Below are 23,740 nucleotides of genomic sequence, written 5' to 3'. Positions count from 1 at the left end.
ATACAAGGTCACGCATAGTTGGCGTCTTACAAAATCTGTATTATTTCCCCAATTCCACTTTTTCCATTCTAAGGCTGGGCGACATGGCTTGAAAATAAAATCTCTAAATTAAAATTTTTTCTCTATTTTTTTCAAAAACTTGCTTTTATTTCAATCATCTCTTCAGTGAGTCCATTCTAATTTGGTAATTGCTAACCTGTCTAAGAGTCAACCACTGTAATCTTTTACTCTCCGGTGAGAAAGGTTTGACTGACAGATTGGCCCACCAAGTTATGTCGTTATGCCTCACTGTTGCCAACTCGACAACTTTCTTGCTATATTGAGCAACATTTCAGAAAATATTTGTATCGGCCAAAATCTGAATTTTCAGGTTAGGCTTTTTAAAAGATCAGTAATCGGCGATCGACCAGTTTTCTGGTCGATCGCCGACCAGTTCAGGCCTCCAGAGTTCATACGTTGTAGAAACTTTTGCTTCTGTTCAAGTCTACTCCAGGTTCAAGTCTACAATCTGCAATCTGAAGGCTTGTAATTGTGATACTCCTGCTGAATATTACCAAGAGGATGTCGATTATTATTCACCCACACTTTCCCGAGTTTCCTCTCTTCCTCACTGCGCCTCCACTGCTCTTTTCCAGCTTTAAGTTCTCAGTCACTAAAAATGTGAATCAAGTGTTGGCATTGAGGGCAAGGTGATTTGATCCCAGCGGCTCAATATTTTATTGTTATGGGGGAACTGCATGGAATATAATTATCGATCGTTCTATCAATTATTCTGACGATTAATTGATTATTCTGACAATCAATCAATTATTCTGGCGATTAGTTTGTTCAAAAGAATCTACACATTCTGGAGATTTTTCATTTAACTACTTAGGCCTTTTTAACACAATATTAGAAATACGTTAACAATGTTTATAAACAGTCATTCTTTTTCTAAAAAAGTGAAATAACATAGCATTCCTATAGTGAATTTGAATCCAGGGAAGCTAAACCTATGCCTTCATCCATAGCAGCTCTGATGAACTTTACACACCACAGCATTTTTTTTTTTTTTTGTGCAGTTTGAGTTTTTTATTCACATTTTTCACTTTTTACAATGTATCTTTTGTTAACCCCCTCAAACGTAGCAAGTTGCTTTATAACGGTATGTGTACAGTCTGCTCTTGATGCTGGTAAACAGGCTGCTACTTCTGCAGGAAAAACACTAAATCAAGGTAATCGACCCAGAAATGTTGAAGAATTTTCCAACAGGCCGTGTGTTTCCCGAGCCCTGCCGTGTCCACGTTTCTGTGTAATTCATCGACATTGTCAAACAAATTCAAAGCTAGTTTCTCTGCAAATGTTGCAAAACAAACTTGTTTTGGAGGCAGCGATATGCATCAGTCACAGGAACAGTAGAAGACAAAAGCATCTATTCAGACACGGGAGAAGACGGAACAAACGACACGAGCCGTCTTCAGGAGGGTTTTGGGGATTATTCGTTTACAGTTTGGCGCGCTGCAATTGTCCTTCATGTCTTTGCTTCGGAGCTTCTGCTGCATGACAGATTTCATGAACAGATTTTTTCCGTTCGACTTTTCTTCACAATAGCGCTTTTCAATACCTAAACATGTTTTGGTTCTCCGGTTCTCATGAGAGTCTCGATGTTTAGCTTACGGATCCATCCTGATCCATTTGCTGTCTTAATGTGATACAGCAGGCCAGAGTCTCCATTTCTTTGCCAGCTAATGGATAAAAAAAAACTGTCAGGATAAAAATCTGCAAGTTATTCTCTTATTGAGATTGAAAAAAAAGAGAAAAGAATGGCCTACATCTCTACAACTGTCTCGTAAGAGCACGTCTTTACTGGAGTGGGTATGCCCCACTTCCCCCCCCCCCCCCCTTTTTTTTTTCCAAGGATGGTGCTCATGTGTGAGAGTGCCAGTTGCCCTCTCAGGATGTCCTGAAGACTCTGCGCGGGTGTGCATGGCCCTGCAGAACGGGGGAGGGGCAACTCCTGCAGCTCGAGACAGCAGAGGGATACAAGCCATTTGGTCAACATTCCTCCGGGAGCATAACTAATTACTGCTGTAGATTGTGTGTGCGTGTGCATGTCTGCGTGCGAGTCTTAAGCGTATTTGCGTACGCACACGACTCAGACTGGAAAACTACACTCCATACGGCAGCCGATTAGACGTACGATGACATGGTGAGTCTGGGGTTTTGTCTGCTCAATAAGTTACTCAGTCAGTCAATTGCTGCGCTGCTCACTCAGCCATTTAGCGAGCCAGTCAATCTGTTAGTGGCCAGGATTTAGGTGGCATGTAATGGCCTGAGTTTGCTTTGACGATCAAGTGGAAGAGAGAGAGAGAGTGTTTTAATTTTTTTTGTAAGAATTCTAAGCAGCTAAAAAGGAAGTTTGTACAATATTTTTTTCCCCCTTTCTGGTGATATTAAACAGCTTTAACTGTCACGTTGATTCATTTAAAAGAATTTGGGTATTTCTGATTTGTCACTGGCTCGTTTCTTTATCCTATTGGTTTGGAATCGGCACTGAATGCAACATTCAACAGCTGCAATATTATTCCAGTGGAAATCTGCTGGGTCTTGCAGCTGATTGGCTCAGATCGCTACGCTGCTGAATGTTAGAATATAAGGTAATCTTATTTGTATAGCACATTTTTAGCAACAAGGCAGTTCAAAGTGCTTTACGTGATTTAGAAGGAAATGCAAACAAAACAACAAAACGAAAAAGACAAAGAGATACAAAACTGAACTATTGGTTCCCCATGTATAATGGGAATAAGTAGTCAATGATTTATTAACTAATAGGGGTTTCTCTTAATCTTAAGTTTGTTGTGGATCAGAGAGGTATAAAACTAATTGTTGGTTTCAGTTGTTCTAGGTTGAGTTCTAAATTTGTACAGTAAGAAGCTAAATGTTGTTTCTCCGTGTGTGATTCCTGTTTTGGGTGGCTAAGTAAACTAACAGGAGTTCTCTGGGTTTTGCTCAGATATTAAAAGCATAAAGCTAAATGTTGGTTGGTTGTCCATGTTTGATTCTTGTCCAGGGCTGCTTTTTGTCAGTTTAAAACTAGATGTAAAAGCCTCTTCTTCCCTGCTTGGCATAAATATTACCCATGATACCTCACTTTAAAATGCTCTACAATGATGGCCAAGGCTCGGCTCACTCCAGTCAAAGACAAACAGAGACAGTGCTCTCTAGAAAAGAAATCAGTAAAGAACAACTTGGGCTACGTCAGGATGTCAGGACACCAAATGTAGTTGAAATACCTAGACGCAGTGCTACTCGATGTGCTTTGGCTGGAATTTGCAAAACAGCCAATCCAAGAGTGCCATTTATTTTCCTTGGTGCTCTGAATCGAGCAAAAAACGATTTACCAACCTCGATCTCTGTTCGGTTGAAGTGAACTCTGGTGCGGTTCGAATGCATATGTGAATGCCAAGGGGGACCAGAGACCGCTTCAAAAGCAGGAAATGGACTTTCTGGGTAACCAAAACAAACATGTCAGTCTTGCGCTAGTGGGAGTAATGATTCACAGTCTCCTACCAACGACTGAAGAGAAGTCCTACAACCGCTAAAATTTGAAGCTGCTCTGTTTTTGTTTCACAAAGAAGGAAGAACTCTCATGTCGTCTTTAGAGGATTTGGTGTCGTTTCCTTCAGCGGTTCTTGGTGCGGCGCCACCACAGGTGAGGTGGGGGAACAGGTTTTTCAAATGGTTTGGATTGTACAGTGTGAAGGAGAACCAACCAACCGATCCAACCAAGTCTTGATTGCTAAATGTGATCACAAGAACATAAATTTCAAACTTCACCTTGTAAAACAGATTTGCTTTAAAAAACCCAAAAAGCTACATTTTAACCGTCCATCTGGTAATTCGTTGGTGTATGTCAGTTTGTTCAAAAGTCGGCTTTGCCTGTGAACAAATCATAACAGTGTATGTGTGGATGTTTTCAAATAAAAGGTCTGCCAACAACTGACAATTTTTCTTTTTCTTTTGCTGATAATTTTATGCCATGACTCAATTTGTAATATTGAAACAGATTTACTTTGAATCCCTCTTTTCTACAACTGTTCCTGTCCAACAAGCATTGCAAAATAAAACCCACATGCGGGTAGATCGCGCTGTTTAATGTGACACCAATACACGTATGAAAGTGTGTTGAAATGTGGAAATACCCGAGTGGGAGTGTTGTGTGTGTGTTTACTGACATGCAGCGATGTAAGTTGTCAGTCCCATGTGTTTCGAGGACATTTTTATGTAGATTTGTGTCTGTGTTCAGAATGCGGGCATGATGAACTGCTTTGATTATCGTGTTTAGCCCCTGTAAAGCTGTCAGCTCACTTTCATATGTGGTTTTATGATCTATTGAGCGCTCCCTTCTGATTTGTGTTGTGTCGGGGTGTGTGAGGGGGGCATATTTCTGTTTCTAACTGCGCTGTGGTCCCAAACCAACGAGGCGACATTCCCGTGGGACGGCGGAACGTCAGGGAATATGAGAAGCAGTTGTTGCTTGATTTGAGAGTCTCTCTTGCGTATTTTGGTGTCGGGGCGCTTTTTCCCAGCCTAGTGGTTTCACATTGGAGAAATATTTTCAACACCCGTTTTAAAGATGTTTTTATGGGAAACCTGTTTCTGCTGTCGCTTCTATTCGCCTGATTTCTCCAGCTGAGCTTTTTCAAAGTAGTTTTTTTTCGCAGGAGCACTGTGCCTTGTTTTTGTCTTAACCAGCTTTAGACATATTACCTTATTCCTAGCTAACGAAACCGCAGAAAGGTTTATAGTTCATATATGAGGTATTGACTCTTATAGGTGTCCAGCATATAAAGTCGCAGGAAGCAGATTTCCACTTTCAGCAGCTCTGAGTCATTTTTCAACGTAATTTTTCAGCAGAATCAGACAAAGATCCTACGTCATCTGCAACAACGAGTTACACCTGGGCAGTAATGTAGCCAAATGTTAAGCCATCTTTTTCAATTGGTGTCACAGTTTGGACCTCTACGCTTTTTCATATGGATTAACAGATCATCATATGCCATCTTTTATGACAAATTATCCACCTTTGCGGGTAGACACACGTGTCCAGATGAATCTAGAGATTGAACACTTTTGTAAGCAAAAACGTCTGTGGAGAAATCAAAACCTTGCACCTGGGATCGTCTGTAACATCCGTCAGAGACCAAGCCAGGCTGGCTAGCCTGCAGTCTGTTGCTTTACACATCTGGCATTCTTGTCTACCATCATGCTGTCTACGCTTTCAAATCATGGTTTACTCTAATAACAAGTAGTGGGACACTCGACTTTAATTTCCTTGTTGTCTTTTGAGTTTCAGTAGAAGATCCCTGTAAAAACATGCTTCGCAATGATCCCATCCAGCTGATCTCTGATCAGTACCAGCAGCAAAGATAAAAGACAGCAGGCTCCTTTTATTCCTGTTCTTAAAGCTTCTCAGTTTTAATTGTCTGATCCAAAGCAGAGCTTTGAACTCGAGACGCATCGATTGGCTGTTTCTCTCCATGAAGCTGCCGTCAGCCACTGATGTTAGCGGCTCCTTCCTTTGGTTCAGGTGCTGAAAAGTGGCTGTGGTGTCGGTGTCAGGGTTAGTCACAGTGGAAACAGAACAGCAATCCTGTCTGCTGTTATCGATTTGGTAGAAAATCCTCGAAGACATCGCATTTTTGCTATGCTTGATACTGGAGAGAAAATGTTGCGCTGAGCTGTGAAGGATCTTTGGAAACCGCAGAAAAATGCAAAACAAAAATAAAAGCTTTACGTTTTCAACCGGGCGTTATATTGTTATACCGGGTATACGGGCTTTGTTTCTGCATTTTTCACAACAAAAGATGTGTCGTGTCATGCTGAAATACTGCCTTAATCACCTACTTGACACTTATTCTCATCAATCCGACAGTGGATTTCCTTTGATGTATTGAAATCCCTAACTCGTCATCAGACTTGTAGGATTCAGTAGGTTTAGCGCAGGATAAACTTCTTAAATCACCAAGCCTTTGTGTTTAAAAAAAAAAACAAACAAAAACCTGAACGTAATGTTGAAACAGTGGCTGCAAGATTATGAAGCATCCTGAGTGCTTAAGATCAAACTGTGGTTAATGCTGGTACTAAAGAGCATTGCAGAGGCTTTTCCGATTGTTGCAGAGAGGAAACATTTAGTTTTTCCTCTTAATATCTAAAACCTTTGAAAACATAATTTAATTCACCCAGAGGAATATTAGCTGCTCTTCGTGTTGACATTAAGACAAATGCAGAAGAAGAATGTTTTGACGTGAGGTTGTGGGTTTGCCTCCAACTGTCCTGTTTAGATCTTGTAAACAACCGTGTGTGTGTGTGTGACTGTGTGTGTGTGTGTGTGTGTGTTTTCCTTCTGCATTCCTGGAAAGGTAGCCTCCAGTAGCAATGCGCTCAGTGGGGGGTAGATGAGGATGCCTTCAGATAGGGATGCTGTTGTCTCTGCTGTGTGTTTGTATGTGTTTCCATGTCTCCTACTTTTCCAACTGTCTGCCTAACCAAAAACATATGTCACACTGCAGCGGAGTACAGTACACAACACATTGAGGATCATAATAATAAAAAAAAAAAAAAAGAGACGTTTCCCCTAAATACTTGCTGTGTTTAACTTTCAAAACGGTAAAAATAAAATAAAGTTATTGTCAAAATAGGTTATCAAGTCATCATTTGAAGAATTTTTCTATTTACAAAATGAGCTCAAATTCACAAATGACCGGAAAGCAGCTGTTATTGGCGTTTGGGTAAATGTCAGACTGTTTCCATCTCATTTGATGAGAAATTCCTATCAGTAAAAGTAATGTTAGGCCATGAATTAGCATAAATTTTCATCTTAAGAAAACTTGAAGTTCACATATCAACCTCCTGTGCTATTTTTAGTTTTTGTGAAGCCATTTATGAAATTGAAGAACATCTTTGTCAGATTTTCAGCCTGGAGGGGAAAAAAAAAGGATAATAGTCTGCTTTGAATAGTCTGCTTTTCTAGCTAATGCAGTATTGTCAGCACAGGTGGATTCAGTTTATCCATAATATTTGTTTCATGTTTTCTAAAGTTGAAAATGTGAAAGATGGAGAAAAGAGGAAGCAGCTGGTGACCGGAACTGGCCAATGTCAGGACTATGAATTTCGCAGTCTGGAAACTCTACTCGGTCTCTCTGGCAACAACGCTGATCGATGTGGACACAGAACGCAGACTCGATAATAACACAGCATATCAATGCAATAGATATGAAGTCAGAAGAAGGACAACTGATACAAGAAGTTTTTATTTTTAGCTAACTTTATTTTCTCCTCCATCTCCAGACACATTTTTGGTAGAAACTGTGAGATGGTAAGAAAGAGCAACAGCATTAGGAGATAACAGGAAGGCTAAACATATGACACCAAAACGATTCTGTTGTATCATTTTGAGCTTTCAGTGTGTTACAGAACATGGTGGATTTGAAAATGCTGGCAGCTTTTTGGAAATTGCAGAGTTACTTCGGGGTCTACATTTTCTAGGGAACAGACTGCTGTTTTAATGGCGCTAGGCCCGCTAACCGTGCTAATGTAGGAGGCTAAAGACCACTAATAATTTCTCCTCTGTTTTAAATTAATAAAACCCTGTTTCACAGAATCTGCTCTTATTTGTAAATGATGAATTACTTCTAGTAAAGAAGCTGTTGTTTTATAATCTTCCATTTTGGTTGTTAATGAGAATCTGTTAAAATCGGTATCAGAAATTAACTACAGAAATACAATCAGTGAACCTCTAGTTTAACCACTTAGCAAATATCTGCAGTCATAGGAGTATAACTAATGAGAAGAAAAGAGAATCACTTGTAATAAGATTAAATAGTTAATAAGGTTGCAGATTTAGCAATAAGTCAACAATTACATTCCAGACTCCTGAAAATATTTTCTCCCTGCTCTTGAAGCACTGTCAGATTGCACAAATCCATATTGATTTATATGTAGTGAAAAAACAAAATAAAAACTATAATGAAACTGTGTTTTAAAAAATATACAAAAATAATTAAATCCGGATCAATAAGGCAGGGTAAAAGCAACCATGACAGTTTTTTTCTTTTCCAGAAATGATCTAACAGAGTTTTCAAATGAAATGTTTTTCAGACAAATACTTGGCTGCTGGAGGAATGCTGCAGAGTGTGTGTGTTGCAGTGTGTGTGTTGGGTGGGGTTGGAATGAATGCATCTCTGATCTGCAGAGCCTTCAGCTGTTTCTCTCAGGCTGCGTCTGGAGGCTCACACTCACATACACACACTTTCTCTATACATGAGGACCCAACGGAAACGAGGCTTTTTGACGCAGCATTACAACGTGTGTCTCCCGTTAGTGAAACAGAAGTTGGACAAAAAAATCATCACGGTGTCGGTTTATGCAGCAGCGCTCTGATGGTGGTCTAATTGGATGCAATAATTGGTAGGTTATCATGTTTGAAGTGTCAGACCCTGCATATTGATGATCTATTTGGCCAAGTAGACAGATGTAAACGTATAAAGACGCAGAAATGTGGGTTAATCAGAATCGATTATACAGTATCATCGCCATTTTGAGCAATTGAATTATCTCAGTCATATATTTTTCTGATATGCTGCCCATGATAAAACAGGGTAACTTTGCAGAAATGCATTCCTGGAACCTACTGAAGTCTTTGCCAAATTGAGGAAATATCCAAAGTATTGCCAGGAACTGACATCTTGACTCCTCTGTGCTTTCTGAAAGTTCACCAAGATGGTGAAAAGAGGATTAGTTAAGATTCCTCTGTGGAAAAATACAGTTTCCCTTTTTTAAAAAGCTTTTTACATTCACATGCTTCCTTTGACTTCATTTTTAACCAAAATAATAATCTTCCCACTGGAACAACTTTCACACTGAAGAGTGTTGCTGCCAGTTCAACCCGGTAGCGAAGGGGTAGAGTGTTTTTACTGGAAAATTATTGTTTTTTTTCAGTATTCATCCTAAAACCCCTGGATTGTTGCCAGTATTTGATAAAAACAATGTTGTTTGAAACAAATGATGCAAATCCAAATAATAACAATTGCATTTATTCAAAGACGTTTATTTGCCTCTTTACTTGCAGACATATAGCATATAGCAAGTAAACGGGCAAGGCTAACCCTTTTAGGTTATCTTAATAATTTTTTACGGCTAATCCAAACTTAATCCTGGTTTTAGCTCCTGTTCCTCTGCCTTCCAGCTGTTTCATTCAGCTCTCTGCCATTAAAAGACGTTTACGTGCTTTTACGGCAGGTTATGGGGAACCTTTACAGACATGGTTAGTCCTATGCATCTGTGTTTACATTTACAGTTTATGGTAATCTAGTTTTACCACAGACCAAAGGAAAATGCTGTACCACACATGCGTGCCGCATCCCCAAACACATTCCACGATACAGTGTGGTCCACGCCCGTGGCTAACCCAACGAGAGGAATTAAAGCCGAGTTTTTGACACAACAGTCTCTTTGTGTATCAGTCTGTCATGCTGCCATCCCTCCTGTTTGCGCTGTTTGTACTCTGTGGCGTCTGTCGGAAACATCCTCGCGTTCCTCCTTGTTTCTCTGAAGGTGTAGTTCCCAGGGAAGGTTTAGTGTGAGTCAGAACCTCCACTCTGCTCTCTTCTTGTTAGAACCGAGACCTCTGGATCTGCCAAGTTGCAGAAACAAAAACAGACAGTGGAGCTATTTTTCTGGCTTGAATTCGATCTTGTGTTTCTTCCCTCTGTGCGTATTTATATCTTTTCCAATCACTGCAGTCTGCAGAAAAGTGTCTAAAACTTCTCATAGTTCTGCATGCACTCTGGATGAGAGCTAAAGTCTCTCTGTTTTTGATACAGATTGATGTAAGGTTAAAATGGAGGAAAGTTGGATACATTGACATGGATTAAGCGGGATAAAATGGTTACACATAAGAAAAGAATGAAGCGATTTTACTGCATTGAAAAAGAAAGTTGGAGAGAAATTGACGTAAATAACAAAAACGGTCTGGCGTCTCTTTAGTTCATTTTAATATGGCGGACTAGAGTACAGTTAAGCCTGTTCACCGCTTTAACATTGTGTACCTGTGATTTAGAAAGACGTTCAGTAATATAATCCTAGTTCACTTTAAGGAAAATGTGGTTTTATGAAGCCAATAAATAATATTAATTTGGTTTGATCAGGGAGCACATCGTATCATGTTGCATACAAGTCATGGATATCAGCACCAAGACAAATTTTAATAAGGTGACTTTTTTATGTTTTTTATGTGACTTTTGTAAAAAAAAAAAAAAAAAAAAATGTATTTGTCGGAACTGTCATTATGTCGTGATGGTAAATTATTAGATAATTATCTGTGGAATAATTGAGCTTTTCTGCCTTCTTTCACCGCTAACTAGAAGCAACCAATCAGGGCCAAGGGGCGGGTCGTAGCGTTGTCAATCATTCCCATGTGAGCCTGACATGGTGGCCATGCTAAGAGTAGTTAGCATGGCCACTGATGATGGCGGATAAATAGTTTTCCTGCAAGTTGTTTCTCCACCATTGGCACATTTGACAGTGCGTTCACGAGGTTGATTGATTGGTTGTTTCTGGTCAGGAACGGTGAATTTCTTCAGACTGTAATGGCAGCACAGGGAGGAGGTGGAGGAGCTCAGTCTTTTTATTGGTTGTCTGTTTTAAATTATACTGTGACAACCTGGTGACAGTTTCATCAAATGTGTAAAAAGCATATTTTTATAAAGGTTACATGCTGCAGCTTCAACGCTAAGTTAGCTGGTTGAACCACAGTGCTATTTTGAGGTAGTTCAAATTACAGAATTTCTTGTGACTGCTCAAAGACCTCCGATGTTCCAAGGTTGCAGCGCTTCTTTGATTTCTCAAAAATAAAGACACAATTCAACGTCTATGTTGCTCACATTGAGCCATAGCAGCAAACTATGAAAAAAAGAGGCCTAGGTCAGTAAGGTGCACTTTAAGAAGTTAATATTTCACCAATACTGAAATGGTGTGTTTGCGTGTGTGTGTGACAGGAAGAAAGATAAAGGGCAACACTTTCATGCAGATTTTTTTTTTCAAAGACACTGATGGATCAATCCTGCTCCCAACAGGCCGCCGACCTTTTAACCCAGGCTGTTGTCGTTGCTGATCACCGGATCTAATGGCTTCCATAACCCACCAGAAACGCACAGCCGGAGGCCGTTCACGGGGGTGTGCATTTAGCGACGCTGCGGACGCCCTAAAGTCCACGACTTAACGTCCAAAAAATTCAGTGCTTGTAGATGCAAATTTGTGAAGTTGAGACTGTGGTTGGCAAACGGTGTAAGAGCTCCCAGCAGTGCACAAACGTCCTTTTGTTTGTCTAAATTTATGTTTAGCTCTCAAAACTTTCCAGACTGGGGATATTGGAAGAGCTCCTGAGTAGCAGAGAGTTTGTATTTCTATATTTGCCTTCGAGATGCAGTTAAGAATCACCGTTTTGATTGTGTTCGCCTTAACTCACTCATCAGTTATGTGCTGGCTGCTCTGCCACCCACTTGTTGGCAAAGGATATTTTGTCCTACTGAAGTAACAGCCTTACGTTATTTCTGCAACCTTGGTGACGTTTTATCTGCACTATTTTGTGGGTATTGATCATTTCTCACTTTTGGGGGTTTTATCCATTTAATACCTGGCTTATTTTTGGTACAGAAAGCAACCGTCTACCACCAGATGGTTCAAGCTGATTGCTAACTAGTACATGCCTTGGGCTTCGTTTTCAAATTTATAAAGAGAAAAAATTGTTCTGGGTCTGCATTTTGCTGAAGCTTTAAGCTGCTGTTAGCGTATTTCCCGTTTTGATATGACTTGTTGATAATCCAGTTGTCCCAATTCTTCATATGCAACAGAACTTCCATAAAATCTGCCTCTCCTGCTTTATTAACCGAATACTCCCTTTAAACTAGAGGTGTGCCGATCAATCGGCCACCAATCATAATCGGCCGATTTCCGTGAAAAAGTGTATAATTGGTGATCGCCGATCACAGTCTCTTGTTGCCGATCACACAAACCGATCACCTGCATCTCATTTCTCAGCCTGGCTGTGCAGCTGGCCTCCTCTTTCCTTCACACTGCGCAAACGCGCAGCAACAAATCCTAAGCGATGTGGAACTACTGTATAACGCACTGAGTGAATGGGAAAGTTTGCGTGTTGCGGCGGAAAATTGAAGCAGGTCAAAATGCATCAACATGACGAATCTAATATGGCATAAGAACAACGGCATATTTGAGGGAGTTTGGCTACATCGAGGCTCACTGCAGAAAAAAAGACGATCAGATAGCAGGTAAAGCAGCGCACAGCTACAAACACTCACCCGGATTAGCATGACGGTCATAAAGCTAAACAAATAACCTAACCCGCAAAATTATTGAAGTCTTCAAACTGCGATGTAAGACTCTGGTTCTGCTCTCGCTGTTGAACCGCTGCTACGCGCTACAGGTAGTAATATTTGACAGACGGAGATTCGCTTCTGCTCCACCTGGTAGTGACTCTGACACCGAACCTCTGTTTAAAGCTGCAGCATCTAACCTAAAAAAATACATTTTACATACGTATTAAAACTTTCGCTGTCCTAACATGAGACAGATAATCTCTGAAAAAATAATCGATCTCCTCCCTGCTCTGCATAATTACTCCACTCAGTCAGAAACAGCCACTCAGAACTAGCAGTAATCAGTTAGGTGCCGTGCTATCAGGACGTTTTCATTCAGTAACTCAGGATTGTTTATTGTAATGGATCCTGTATTTGCCTTTGAATGTTAAGTTTTATACTTGAACCTTTTGGCAATGCTGAGAGGTTTTATTTTGACTCTTTACATTATTTAGCCTCTTCAGAGCCTTCATATGTTATTAGTCTGTTAAAGACAGTATTACCGATAGCAGTACAATTTGCACAATGCCTGTTTTGTTTTTTTCTTGGAAAAAGCTATTTAAAAGCTTTTATCTAAATTAAGGTGAATTCATGGTTCCTTTTTCCACATAATGTAACCGTAGTGCTTATGATTAAAAAAAATATAATTATGTAATCGGTATCGGTGATCGGTATCGGCAGGAAAAAATCCTGATCAGCGCATCTCTACTTTAAACGTCTTACAATTTAATCATTAGGTTTTCAGCTGCTCTCATTCACCAGCAATTACCGTGTCTCTTTATCGCCCTTCAGAGAAAAACAAAGATTCTTGGTAAAGAGATGCAGTTAAACAAATCCATATGTATGTACTGTAGTACTTTTTGCAACCTCTTACAAATATTAATGTATTGTTGTTGTTAGAAATTTTCCACACAAAATGTAGCTGCACTATTTTTTGGGAATACTGCCGACAGATGTAAAGGCAGAAAAACAATTAGCTGCATTTCCATTACAATTGTGAGCAGAAAATCAACAATTTCGCATTTGTGGTGTTTCTACTGAATAAGAAACACATTTTTTTTTTACATCACATGTAATAACGTTTGTTCATGTCATTAAAAACCAGCCACAGCATCATCCTCCTACCACTTCCTGTCATCATCGTCTTTGTGGTTTACGCCAGTGGCAGCATCCAGTTGTTGATCATGTGACTTGTGTGATGCAAAAAAAAGTGTTTCCATTGCGAATTAAACCAATGTTGATACAGCCAATAAAACCACCTCAACCTAGAGCTAAAACTTATTAAAAAATGAGGTTTTCCAAAATTGCCATGTTTCCATTAAGCAAATTAACTTTCAAAATGTCAAATTGCTCAGTTGGAAATACAGCTACTAACAAGTAATTGGAAATGACTTTATGATGAACCTCTGACCCAATCATTTAGAAACATTAACCAGGATACTTTCCCTTTAAGTATTTCGCTACAAAATCCACATCTCTTTAGATATATTGTTTCACGAAAGTCTTTCTGTCTCCAGACGTTGAATAGAGGTCATGTCGCAGTGTGAGTGTCAGGCTTGAGTGGGTTAAGAAGTCACCAACGTGTTTGTGTGTGAAGGGGTTGTAGCGGTGGATTATGGGAGTTCAGAGCCATGCTACGCGGTATGACGGATGGGATCTAAGTGACAGGTTCGCGTTTCGTCAGGGTCGGGGGTTAGTGCAGCGCTGCTGTGCGTCTCTCCAGAGGGCTGCGGCTCATGGAGCTTTGATGTGGCCCGCAGCTCGGAGACGGTAACGAGGGGCTTATTTTAACAGATTAAGTTCGACTTTAATGGCATTAGCGGAGCTCAAGGTGGTAAGAACGTCTTTGGTGCAAAGCGGTGGGGTTTCAGCTGGGGATTTTTCCCTGAGATCACTTGTCAATCAAACAACACAGACGACACACGACTTCTAACTGTTTAAGTCCATCTTTTTGCTTTTTCTTCTTCATCTTTTCATCCTTTGTGTTGTTGGATCCCTCTTATCTCTCTATAAAGGGTATTAAAGGGCATTAAACTAATAAACTGACGGCAATAGTTTCTTTAACAAGGGAGTTCAAGCCTTCCTTTAGCTATTTGTTTTACATGCACTATTTCACAGCCACACTTATGTAGATTAATGCATCTGTGTTTTTTTTTTTAAACGCAAAGTTTAGGCGACATCTTATTTAGTAATATTTAGTCTCATTTCTGCAGTGCAGCCTAGCAAAATATACAGACGAAAAGTCCAGCAGAAAGTGACTCCGGCACATTTTAAATAGTCTCCAACCCGGTTCTGCAATCAAAACAAACAGAAGAAGTTGCTGCTGGGTCGGTGTGGCTGTGGAGGAATGCTCACTCCACTTTCTTTAATGTCAGGTGGACACATCTGCTCACGGAAGTAAAGGCTTTGAGTAGGAATGGGCAATATTGCTTATTTTTTTCATAACAGATATGATTTCCGATTTTTTAGTAACTTTAGTAACAAATTTCAATCAACCCTTCTGTGAGTTGTACAAAGCAATATTAGGGACATGTTACGAGAATTTTAGTTTTTCTTACAAGAATATAGTCAATATTTGCACAAAAAGGACACAATTTTACCAGCAGATTGTCTTAAAATAGCAAGAAAAGAAGTTGTTTTTAAATGAGAACGAACTTGAACAATTAATTTTCATAAAATCACTTCTTTATTCTCCTAATATTCCAACTTCAACCTGGTACTATTTCGAATACATTTTGACTTTATTTTCTTAAATAAAGTCTATTTCGACGTAGAGTTGACTTGAATTCAAAGTCCAAATGAATAGAAGCTGTCAACCATCAAACAAGATGGCCGACCTGGACGTGCTGGCATCATTCTGTCCTATGAAAACCCCAGGAGTGCACTGGTTAAAAAAAAAAATCTAGATTTTCCAAAAACCAAAAATTTTGTTAATCTATCAATGTGATTAATCGCCCAGTCCTAGCATCCAGCAAAACTATCATCTCCATTCACAAATGCTTCACGTTTTTGAGTTGTAAATCATCTGGGGAATTCCCGATTGACATTTTTTCTCCCAAGTTTTGAATTTGGTCGTTTGAGGTGAAGTATTTGTCTATAACATGTCTCAACCTTAGTTAACGTCATCCCACTCAAGAAGTCTGAAATCGACACAGGAGATAAACGCAGGTCCTCTGCCTGAAGGAAGAACACGATTTAATCTACGAGATAAAACTTTGCTGCCATTTATTCACATGCTGGTGTTCCTCCATGTGATCGCGCTCACAGGATCGTTCTGTGGTTTCCAGTCTGCCTGCAGAAGGTCAGAAAACAATCAGTGACTTTAAAAAAGTCAGGGTTGAGATCCCCCCCCCGCCCCCCCGTCTGGCCTGTTCTTGTTTAGCTAGTTACATTTTCTTCATGTTCTGTCTGTTCCACTTCACTCATTTCACCCGTTCCCCCTTCTGTCACTCCGCCATTGAATTTGATCCAACTGTCGGTGACCCGAAGTCTCTGCTCTCCTACGAGGGTGTGTTGCTGAAACCTCATCCCCAAAGGGGGGTAGGGTGGCCACGGAGGGGCTTATCCGTCCGGGGGCATCATTGTCTCGTTTCGCTCCCCTCGGCGTTTCCATGGGAAGGCCGTTTGAGGACAGTTGCAACGCGTGGGATCAACGAAGCGCCACGGCAGCGCACATGCAAACATGGATCCGTCTGCTGGTTGCTTTCGTTGCGAGCGTGGGAGCTTTCTTTCCTTTTCCATGTCGACGGCTCCCCTCCTCCCGCCCTGATAAAGAAGGCCTTGTGCGAGTGTGGGTGTGAGGAAGCGAGGAGAACCTCACATGGCTCAGACTAGAGGGCAGAGGTTGAGGAAGGGTGTGTGTCTGTGTGTGTGTGTGTGTGTGTTTGTGGGAGCAGTTGTATGAGAATGAGGAGCTTGTTTTTCCATACATGCAAGACATGAGGAACGTTATGCCATAAGTGTAAGGAAAAGGCTCATAGAAATGCTTAGTAGTGCTTAAATGAAGGATTAGGACCTCATTATGATTTCCTGAAAAAATAAATGAAATAAGTTCAACTGAATCCACAGCAAAACCATAAAATCTCACCAAGTATTTTTAGTGCAAATATCTTGGAACACTTGAAATAAGACAAATCCATGTACAAGTAACTTTTCAGCTAAATATAGGAGCTTGTTTGAAGTCAGTAATTCCTTAATGTCGATGAAAAGTTCTATTTCCACTACCAGACTATTTCACTTTGATCAAGACATTTCCCCACTTTGTAAGTGAAACCATCTGAAAGTGGAAATAGTACTTTTATCAATACTAAGGAATTTTCTTTTAAACAACTCCTATATCTTGTTGAAGTATTACTAGTAAGTTAAATTTGTCTGAAATATTTGCACAAGAAACCAGAGAAAAATATTTGATGAGATTTTGTGTTTATATCACAAAATGTGAAAATTTACTGCAGAGGCCCAGAGGATTGTGCTGGTAAAAGAAATCATCTCATTTTTAGCTCGATGGCTCTTGGCTGAAAAATACTGCTGACGTCACTCTGAACTACGGAAGCGAAGCACATTTTCAAAAATTAAAAATTCATAAGCAGCAAATTTGGTGATACAATCGTTTTTTCACTCTATCCTGGTGGATAATCACTTTATTCTATCTTTTATGCAGTTTTGACATTCTCCTCTTCTAGGTAGACGCTGGTGTATAAACTGGCTCATTATCGCCCTCTATGGGCTACTACTGGAAACTTTATATCTCAGAGCGCAGCAAAAGTACAGTGGTTTGAATTGGAGGATGTGCTTCTCTGTAAATGAATGCAGAGGGTAATGCCAATCTGTGATCACACATTATTCCCACTGGACGTGGCTGAGATTTCTTCTGGTTTCAGCTCAACTTCCATTTGGATAGTTGGTAGTAACCCACTCACCACATACAAACACTGGGTTTATGTTTTATTCCCAGTCCTTAGCCTCACTCTGGAGAAATCGCCACACATAGAGCAACTTGTGGAAATAAACTCCCCTGAAGGGTCAGTGGAAATAATGGCAAATTTAGGAGCTGTCAAAACAGGAAACGTGGGTAAAAACCTTCAGAGCTTTTTGAAAGAGGTGATAGTGAAACCTCCAGCTCCTCTACTCGTGTTTCTGCGCATATTTTACTTTGGGGACACGGTCACTATTCACGGGAGCCCAACAGACAATAGCAGTGGCACAAAGACTCCTTCTGGTGTCTTTGTCCCCAAAAGGGGCTGCCAACATTGCCGCCATGTCATGGTTTTCATGTCTTCATTCTGAGAAAAAGTCTTCAGATGACTCTCAAGTGTTTCTCTTTCAATTTTCATCTTTACCAATCGTTTCCATCATTATGTTCAGAGAGAAATGAATGACATCGATGTTAATTCTGACTTGTCTGGTTAACAGTTTACTCACTTGGTAGTGAGTAAGGCCTTGTGCATGGCTGTAATAAAGAGGAAGTTTAAAAATCAGCACGGATCACAAGTCTCAGAAACATGAAGAGAGATTTTCAGGAATGTGTTAATATTGGGCAACTTGTAATTGTCAACTAGGATTGACGATGCCACATGCTAACGTACGCCAACAACGGAAAAAGCCAATCAGTCATCCAAGGTAAATGTTCGCTACATGAGAACCTGCTTTGCAAATGTGTTTCCGTTTGCCTCCAACTCTTTTTTTGGGAAAAGATGACAACCGTCTCAAGCCAACATAACGTTTTGCTAATGAAATTGAGGAAGTTGTCTCGAATTTTGCCATTTCCATCAACCTTTTCTAACCCGATACGTCAAAATACGCACTGATGAAAACACGGCTGCTGTGTGGCAGAACAGGAACGCTGATCATCATCTTAAACATCGACCAAGAAACCTGATTCTTCACGAGTCAGGAAGAATGTGTAGGGACCCACTGACAGTAGCTAACAGATACAGACCCACATTTCGTCCACCTGAAAGGCTTCATGCTGCCTTTCATCGAATGAAGCAGCCCAACAGCTTACCCTTGCTGTTACTGTAACATTAAACCCTGTCATTTACATAAAATCTATTCATTTATGTTAACGGGTCTCGATTATTGGCCTCATAGGCAAGTCCAGCTCCCACAGCGTGACTGTGTAAACAGATGATGTTACTATAACGCAGGAAATACAACCACACTTGCATGCATGTGACCTCCAAAGCATTTTTTGTTGCATGTTTTGTTCATCATCTCCATCAGAGTCTCCACACACAGCTGTTACTAACCTACAGACCAAAGCTGATCACTTTTTCTAGTCTGTGATGGAGATTCAGAAGACTCAGGGTGTTTTTGTTTATCTACCTACCTCTTCCCTCCATCTTTTCAGAAATTGGCACTGCACCACAACACAAACACTCAAAAAGCAGCTCCTTAGATCTAAATTTGAATGGGTGTGTCTGATCTGTGCGAGTTTGAGCGTACAGAGAAGGCATTCTTCCACATTTCCCATGTGCCGGGGCTGACCTCACCCAGTCTGGACATCCCACGGCACAGACAGCAGCATGGCACAGACCCACACACACCTAACACTAGGCAGGCAGGCAGGCATGCTGGTCAGGTCATTTGCTTATTTTATGTACACTAAGAAGAAAACCTTCTTTCACCAGATGTTAACAAAAAAAAAAAACCGAGGCAGGCTGGTACTTATCATCCTCTGTGATTATTTGGCACACGAGTTGTTTCTGTGCTTTGTGTGGACACAGTTGGTGTATGCTCTGCTTTGTGACCTTTTTTTGGAGGGGTGCTGTAGGGATTATTAATGACATATGAATGAAAGCACATGTTGTTGGGTACGGTTAATGTATATCTTTGGCTGGAGCTTAAAACTAACACTTGTCAGATTCGGATCTGTATTCATTTCCAAAAGGGCAATTCATTTCTACAGCAGGTCGCAGTAAAAACAACAACACACCGACAGTTAATATTGAACTAGAGGACATGGCACTAAACTCCACTGCTTCAAACCATGGAGGTTAAAAACACAGAAAATGTCGATCTAAAAGTGCTGCTAAGACTAAAAGGTGAGCAATAGGTAATACATAATATTTAAAATTTGAAATCCCTCACTTTGAGACAACAACACACATAACCGTTTCTATGAACTGCAGTTATTTAGCCATTTCGTCCTTTCCTCGTTGATGCGTTCAAACATGGTTGAAAATCATTGTAATGAAAGTTTGAGGAATATTTTATAAATCTTCAAGAAATCTTTAAAGTCTACCAGGTTTGTGTCTTGATCCACAAGGAGGCGATAATTCACCGAGTTGCTAACTAGCATGAGGGTTTTCAAGGCCAGGTTGAGTTTTACAAAACCATCATGAAAAACTGGGACTGACCGGTCATCTGTCTCCATCGTTTACAGTTCGCTAGAAAACGATTACAAAGTGGAAACTTTGGCCATTGCTGAGCAAAGGCAACGTTTGTGTGTGTGTTTGTGTGTGTGTGTGTGTGTGTGTGTGTGCGCGCGTGCGTGTGAAATAGGGGGTTGGAGAGTCTACTTGAGCTGAGTGGAAGGAAAGAATCATAATTGTGATTATTTTGGTCAATACTGACATTAACAGTGTGCATTTCATTCACCTAAGCAACAGATTTGTATCTGTTCCAAATTGGTGTCGACTCTTTGTTTTGATATGACTCTTTGATGATGGCACTTTAAAGTTAATTGCGCATGAACTAACTTTCTTAACGCTGCACTTTGTGTAAAGTTTTTAAGGACTGGAGTTTCAACTACACTTTGTTCACTCTTACAATTATTCTTAGTTTTACCTAATTCTGATATGTTTAGTCATGCTGTTTTCAGTCTAATTGTTTAGATCAGCACTTGGTGAAATAAATAAAGACGTTGTAAAAATGTGATTGTCATTCAACATTTTTATTTAAAGATCTTTGTGATTTTTAGAGGCCAATGTTTACAACATTCAGCCAGGAAATGGGCAGAGAGAGGTGGATCGGACTGTCATTTTACTAGAAATATTGATATTATAGCAATATTTTTGCTTGAAATGCCTTTCTGTACCCTTGACGTTCTAACTCAGGAACTTGCATATTTAAAGATTTGAGCAGGAAATTCAGCTTTTGCCTCGCAAATGTTTTCCCACACCTTGAACTTTTCAACATTTTGCCAAGTTTTAGCTAAACTTGGATGCATGTTATCAAGATTTTATTTGACAGACCAACAGAAAGCGGTGCATAGTTCTGAAACTGAAGGGCGATGATGGTTTCCAACTTCTTTCAAAGAAAATTAAGATCCGGTGCAACCAACCTCCTTTTCAACTCACCTTTTGCACCTTCTGAGTATCTAGACACATTCCTGAATCCGTGAGAAAGGAGTGTCCAGCTCTGAAAAGTTATATCAACACATTTCACTCCCCCCCCCCCTGTCTCTTTTTAATCTAAGACTCCTACTTTAAATCTTTTTTTATTACATGTGCCACCCACATGACCAGGAATCTCAGGAAAAAGAGATCTTGGTGGGGTCTTCCTGGGTGAAATAAAGGGCAAACAAGTAAATGGAAAAAAAAAAATACAACAATGACGACTCATTTGCGGGACCCCACACCAAGTTACGGCAAAACCTTAAAAAGCTAGCTTTTTGTGTGATGCAAGAAGTTTATGTTTAAGCTGCCAGAGTTAATCTTATTTACTGGCAACAACTTTAAACCTCTCTCTGTTGGAAGTCGGACCTTGGTTTCCTGTCTGGAGGTGTTTGTTGTCGAGCGGCAGCAGTGGCTAACAACTTCCATCCCCTTCAGAGAAAACGGTTTTTTTTTTCTAATTACCTCATCAGCTCGCACGTAGCAACATACGCGCCATAATCAACTCCATTATTACCACTCTCTAATTATGCCCCACATGTCTGCATGCTGGGGTTGAGTATATAAAATCCACAGGTGTGTGTGTGTGTGCATGCGTGGGTGGGTGTGTGTGTGAGTGTGTGTCGGACAAATTACAGCTCGCTCCCCTGAGGTCGCCTCCTCCCTTCCTTCTTTCTTCTCTGCCGTTTCCTCTGCCTTCTCTGAGTCATTTGTTTGAGCCTTGTTACCTTCTGGTGCTCGTTTTACGTTCAGCTCATCCTGCCTCACCTTCGTGTGCCTCCATCCTCCCCCCATGGTTTCGTTTCCGTGGGAAACCGATGGATTATTTTCTGAGCTTAACGGTACATTGATAGTTTTAGCAGGACTGGGATCTGACCCCCTCCTGTGTATTTTGTAATCTTCCACCAGCAGAGTTTATTTCGTTGGTGCTACATCTGTTGCATTTCTGCATAATGAAAGGTCATTTTATCGCTCTGGTGTTTTGAGGGTAAGTGTGTGTGCGTGCGTGTGTGAACAGTATTCCACATTATGAGCAGCGATAAACAGTCGTCCGCTGAAGCCCTTTTTGGCCTCTGGTTTGTTTTTAGAGTGAAAAGCTCATTAGAAACAAGTGAAAATAAACACAGTCGAATGCCTTTGACTCAGCCGGTGCCCTTCTTGTGTGTCTGTGGCTTTAAAAAAAAGAAAAGAAAGTGACTGGAAAGAGTTCAAAAACCAACGGATTAGAGTGCTTTTTATGCCGCTGTGTTTCTTTCTAACTTTGCTTGTTGTTGCTGTTCTCAGTTACAAACATGTTTTTTGTTTATTCCACTTTAATAATAACCATACATATTCTTTTGCAAAAATGAATGAAAACCATTTTTAAAATATTTTTTGTGATACAGATTTCTCAAGTGTTTATAAACCTCTGCTAAAATACCGGTGCTGTCGTGTTTTAACTTTTGTACTCCATGTTGACCACAAGTGTTATCATGCTATTATTTATTCCTAATCAACAAGATATATCAAAATGGAGAGAAAATATTTGTTGCTGGAAAGTCATTGCAATAAGCGCGATGTAGTGTTGATGAAATACAGGGTGTTATTTTTCTGCATTTTAAAGCTGCTTTAGTTTTTTTTTTTTTTTTTTCAATACAAAGCCTGGATTTTGACAAAAAATCTGATTCGGACTCAGTATTAGAAAATTCTCTTTCATTATTGGTAGCAAGGTGTCCACACATCCTTAAAAAGTCTTAAATTTGTTAAACAGAAGCAAGTTGACCTTAAATACGTTAATCACAGGTCTTAAATGTTGTTGTGGTGGAACTATTTAATTTAATCTATGTAGTTTTTGTTTTTTCTCACAGGACTTCACTGTTGTGCCAAAATTTGAGTCAAACAGTTTCACTGCGTTCTTTGACTTAACGTGATTGCGGGAACTAGCTGCTAATATTCCCTTGCTAAGATAGCTTGAAAAGGTGCAAATTTATCACCAGTTGTTCATCTAAGCCATTGGCTCCCTTCTGTCTCATGGTTTCCTTATTTGTGATTTTCTTTTCTGCGTTTCTGTCTTCAATTATATTAACAATGGTGTTTTAAAAATCTTATATTTGAGTTGGTGGAACCCTCAGAAAACCTAATGGGGACATTTGTAGTTGTTTCTTAAAGTGAGTAAAACATTTTGTGTCTACGGTTTGTATCTTCAGCTTTTTAGTGTCGTACTTGTTGGGTTTTCATTGAGTCTTCCTCCTGTATTTGTGTTTAGTTACACTGCCTGTCTGTGATTCTGTCTTTATGGATTTTGTTCAGTATCTCTTCTTGTTGTGTGTGTGATTTATGTCTGAATTTAGCCTTGCCTCACACTGCAACACACCCATCTTTTCTTTTCTTTATTTTTTTTTACTTAAAACCAGTCTAAAACATCCCAGTAATGCATTAACAATTCAGTCCTTACCACTGAGCCAAACACACTCACACACAGAGCTTGTTACGAGGGAATGAGACGGGGTTTGTGGGATGTTTTGATTTGGGCTGTTTTGGAGATGCTCTCTGGGGCAAGGTTGCCATGGGGACGGAAACAGTTTAACTAAAAATGTCTCCAAAAACAGGTTTTAAAGGAGTCGTTGTCCTGTCTGCGCCATGGGATCAATGCAGGGCTTTTTTTTTTATCTTAACGATGAGTTTCTTCTTCTTCTTTCTTTCTTTTTCTTTGTGTGAATGTGCCCTTGTTAGCCTTCCAGCTAATTTTCCCGAATCTCATCTTTGTCTTCAGATCGAGGATGGAGGGAAGGCCGCGCACTGCAAGAGGCTGAAGGTCGGAGATGAGCTCATCAACATTAACGGCTCTGCCCTGTACGGCAGCCGACAGGAAGCCCTCATCCTCATCAAGGGGTCGTACAGGATACTGAAGCTCACAGTGAGGAGGTAAACACGCATTCAGACAGCTGGAGCGTTATTCTATCCGTATAAAAGGGAGTTTTTGGCTAACAGAAATAGATAAGTCGCAGTCGC

General features: G+C 40.2%; 1 protein-coding gene across 3 annotated transcripts in view; it reads left to right on the top strand.

The window, feature by feature from the left end:
- shroom4 (shroom family member 4) overlaps nt 1-23,740 on the top strand; it is a 69,492-nt gene that overhangs the window by 2,265 nt on the left and 43,487 nt on the right. Inside the window, exons 1-2 of one of the 3 annotated variants that reach the window (XM_008435345.3) lie at nt 2,022-2,188; nt 23,502-23,653. In XM_008435345.3, the coding sequence (XP_008433567.1) occupies nt 2,186-2,188; nt 23,502-23,653 (155 nt within the window). In that variant the 5' untranslated portion in view covers nt 2,022-2,185. Of the gene's footprint in view, nt 1-2,021; nt 2,189-23,179; nt 23,654-23,740 lie in introns of those variants that run through there. The other 2 variants (XM_008435344.3, XM_081599205.1) reach the window with 2 other exon arrangements.

The sequence above is a fragment of the Poecilia reticulata genome, chromosome 18 (assembly GCF_904066995.2).
Source record: "Poecilia reticulata chromosome 18, P_reticulata-male-v2, whole genome shotgun sequence".
NCBI lineage: Eukaryota > Metazoa > Chordata > Actinopteri > Cyprinodontiformes > Poeciliidae > Poecilia > Poecilia reticulata.
Note: the sequence above shows the minus strand (reverse complement) of the source record. Positions and strands in the feature narration are given on the sequence as shown.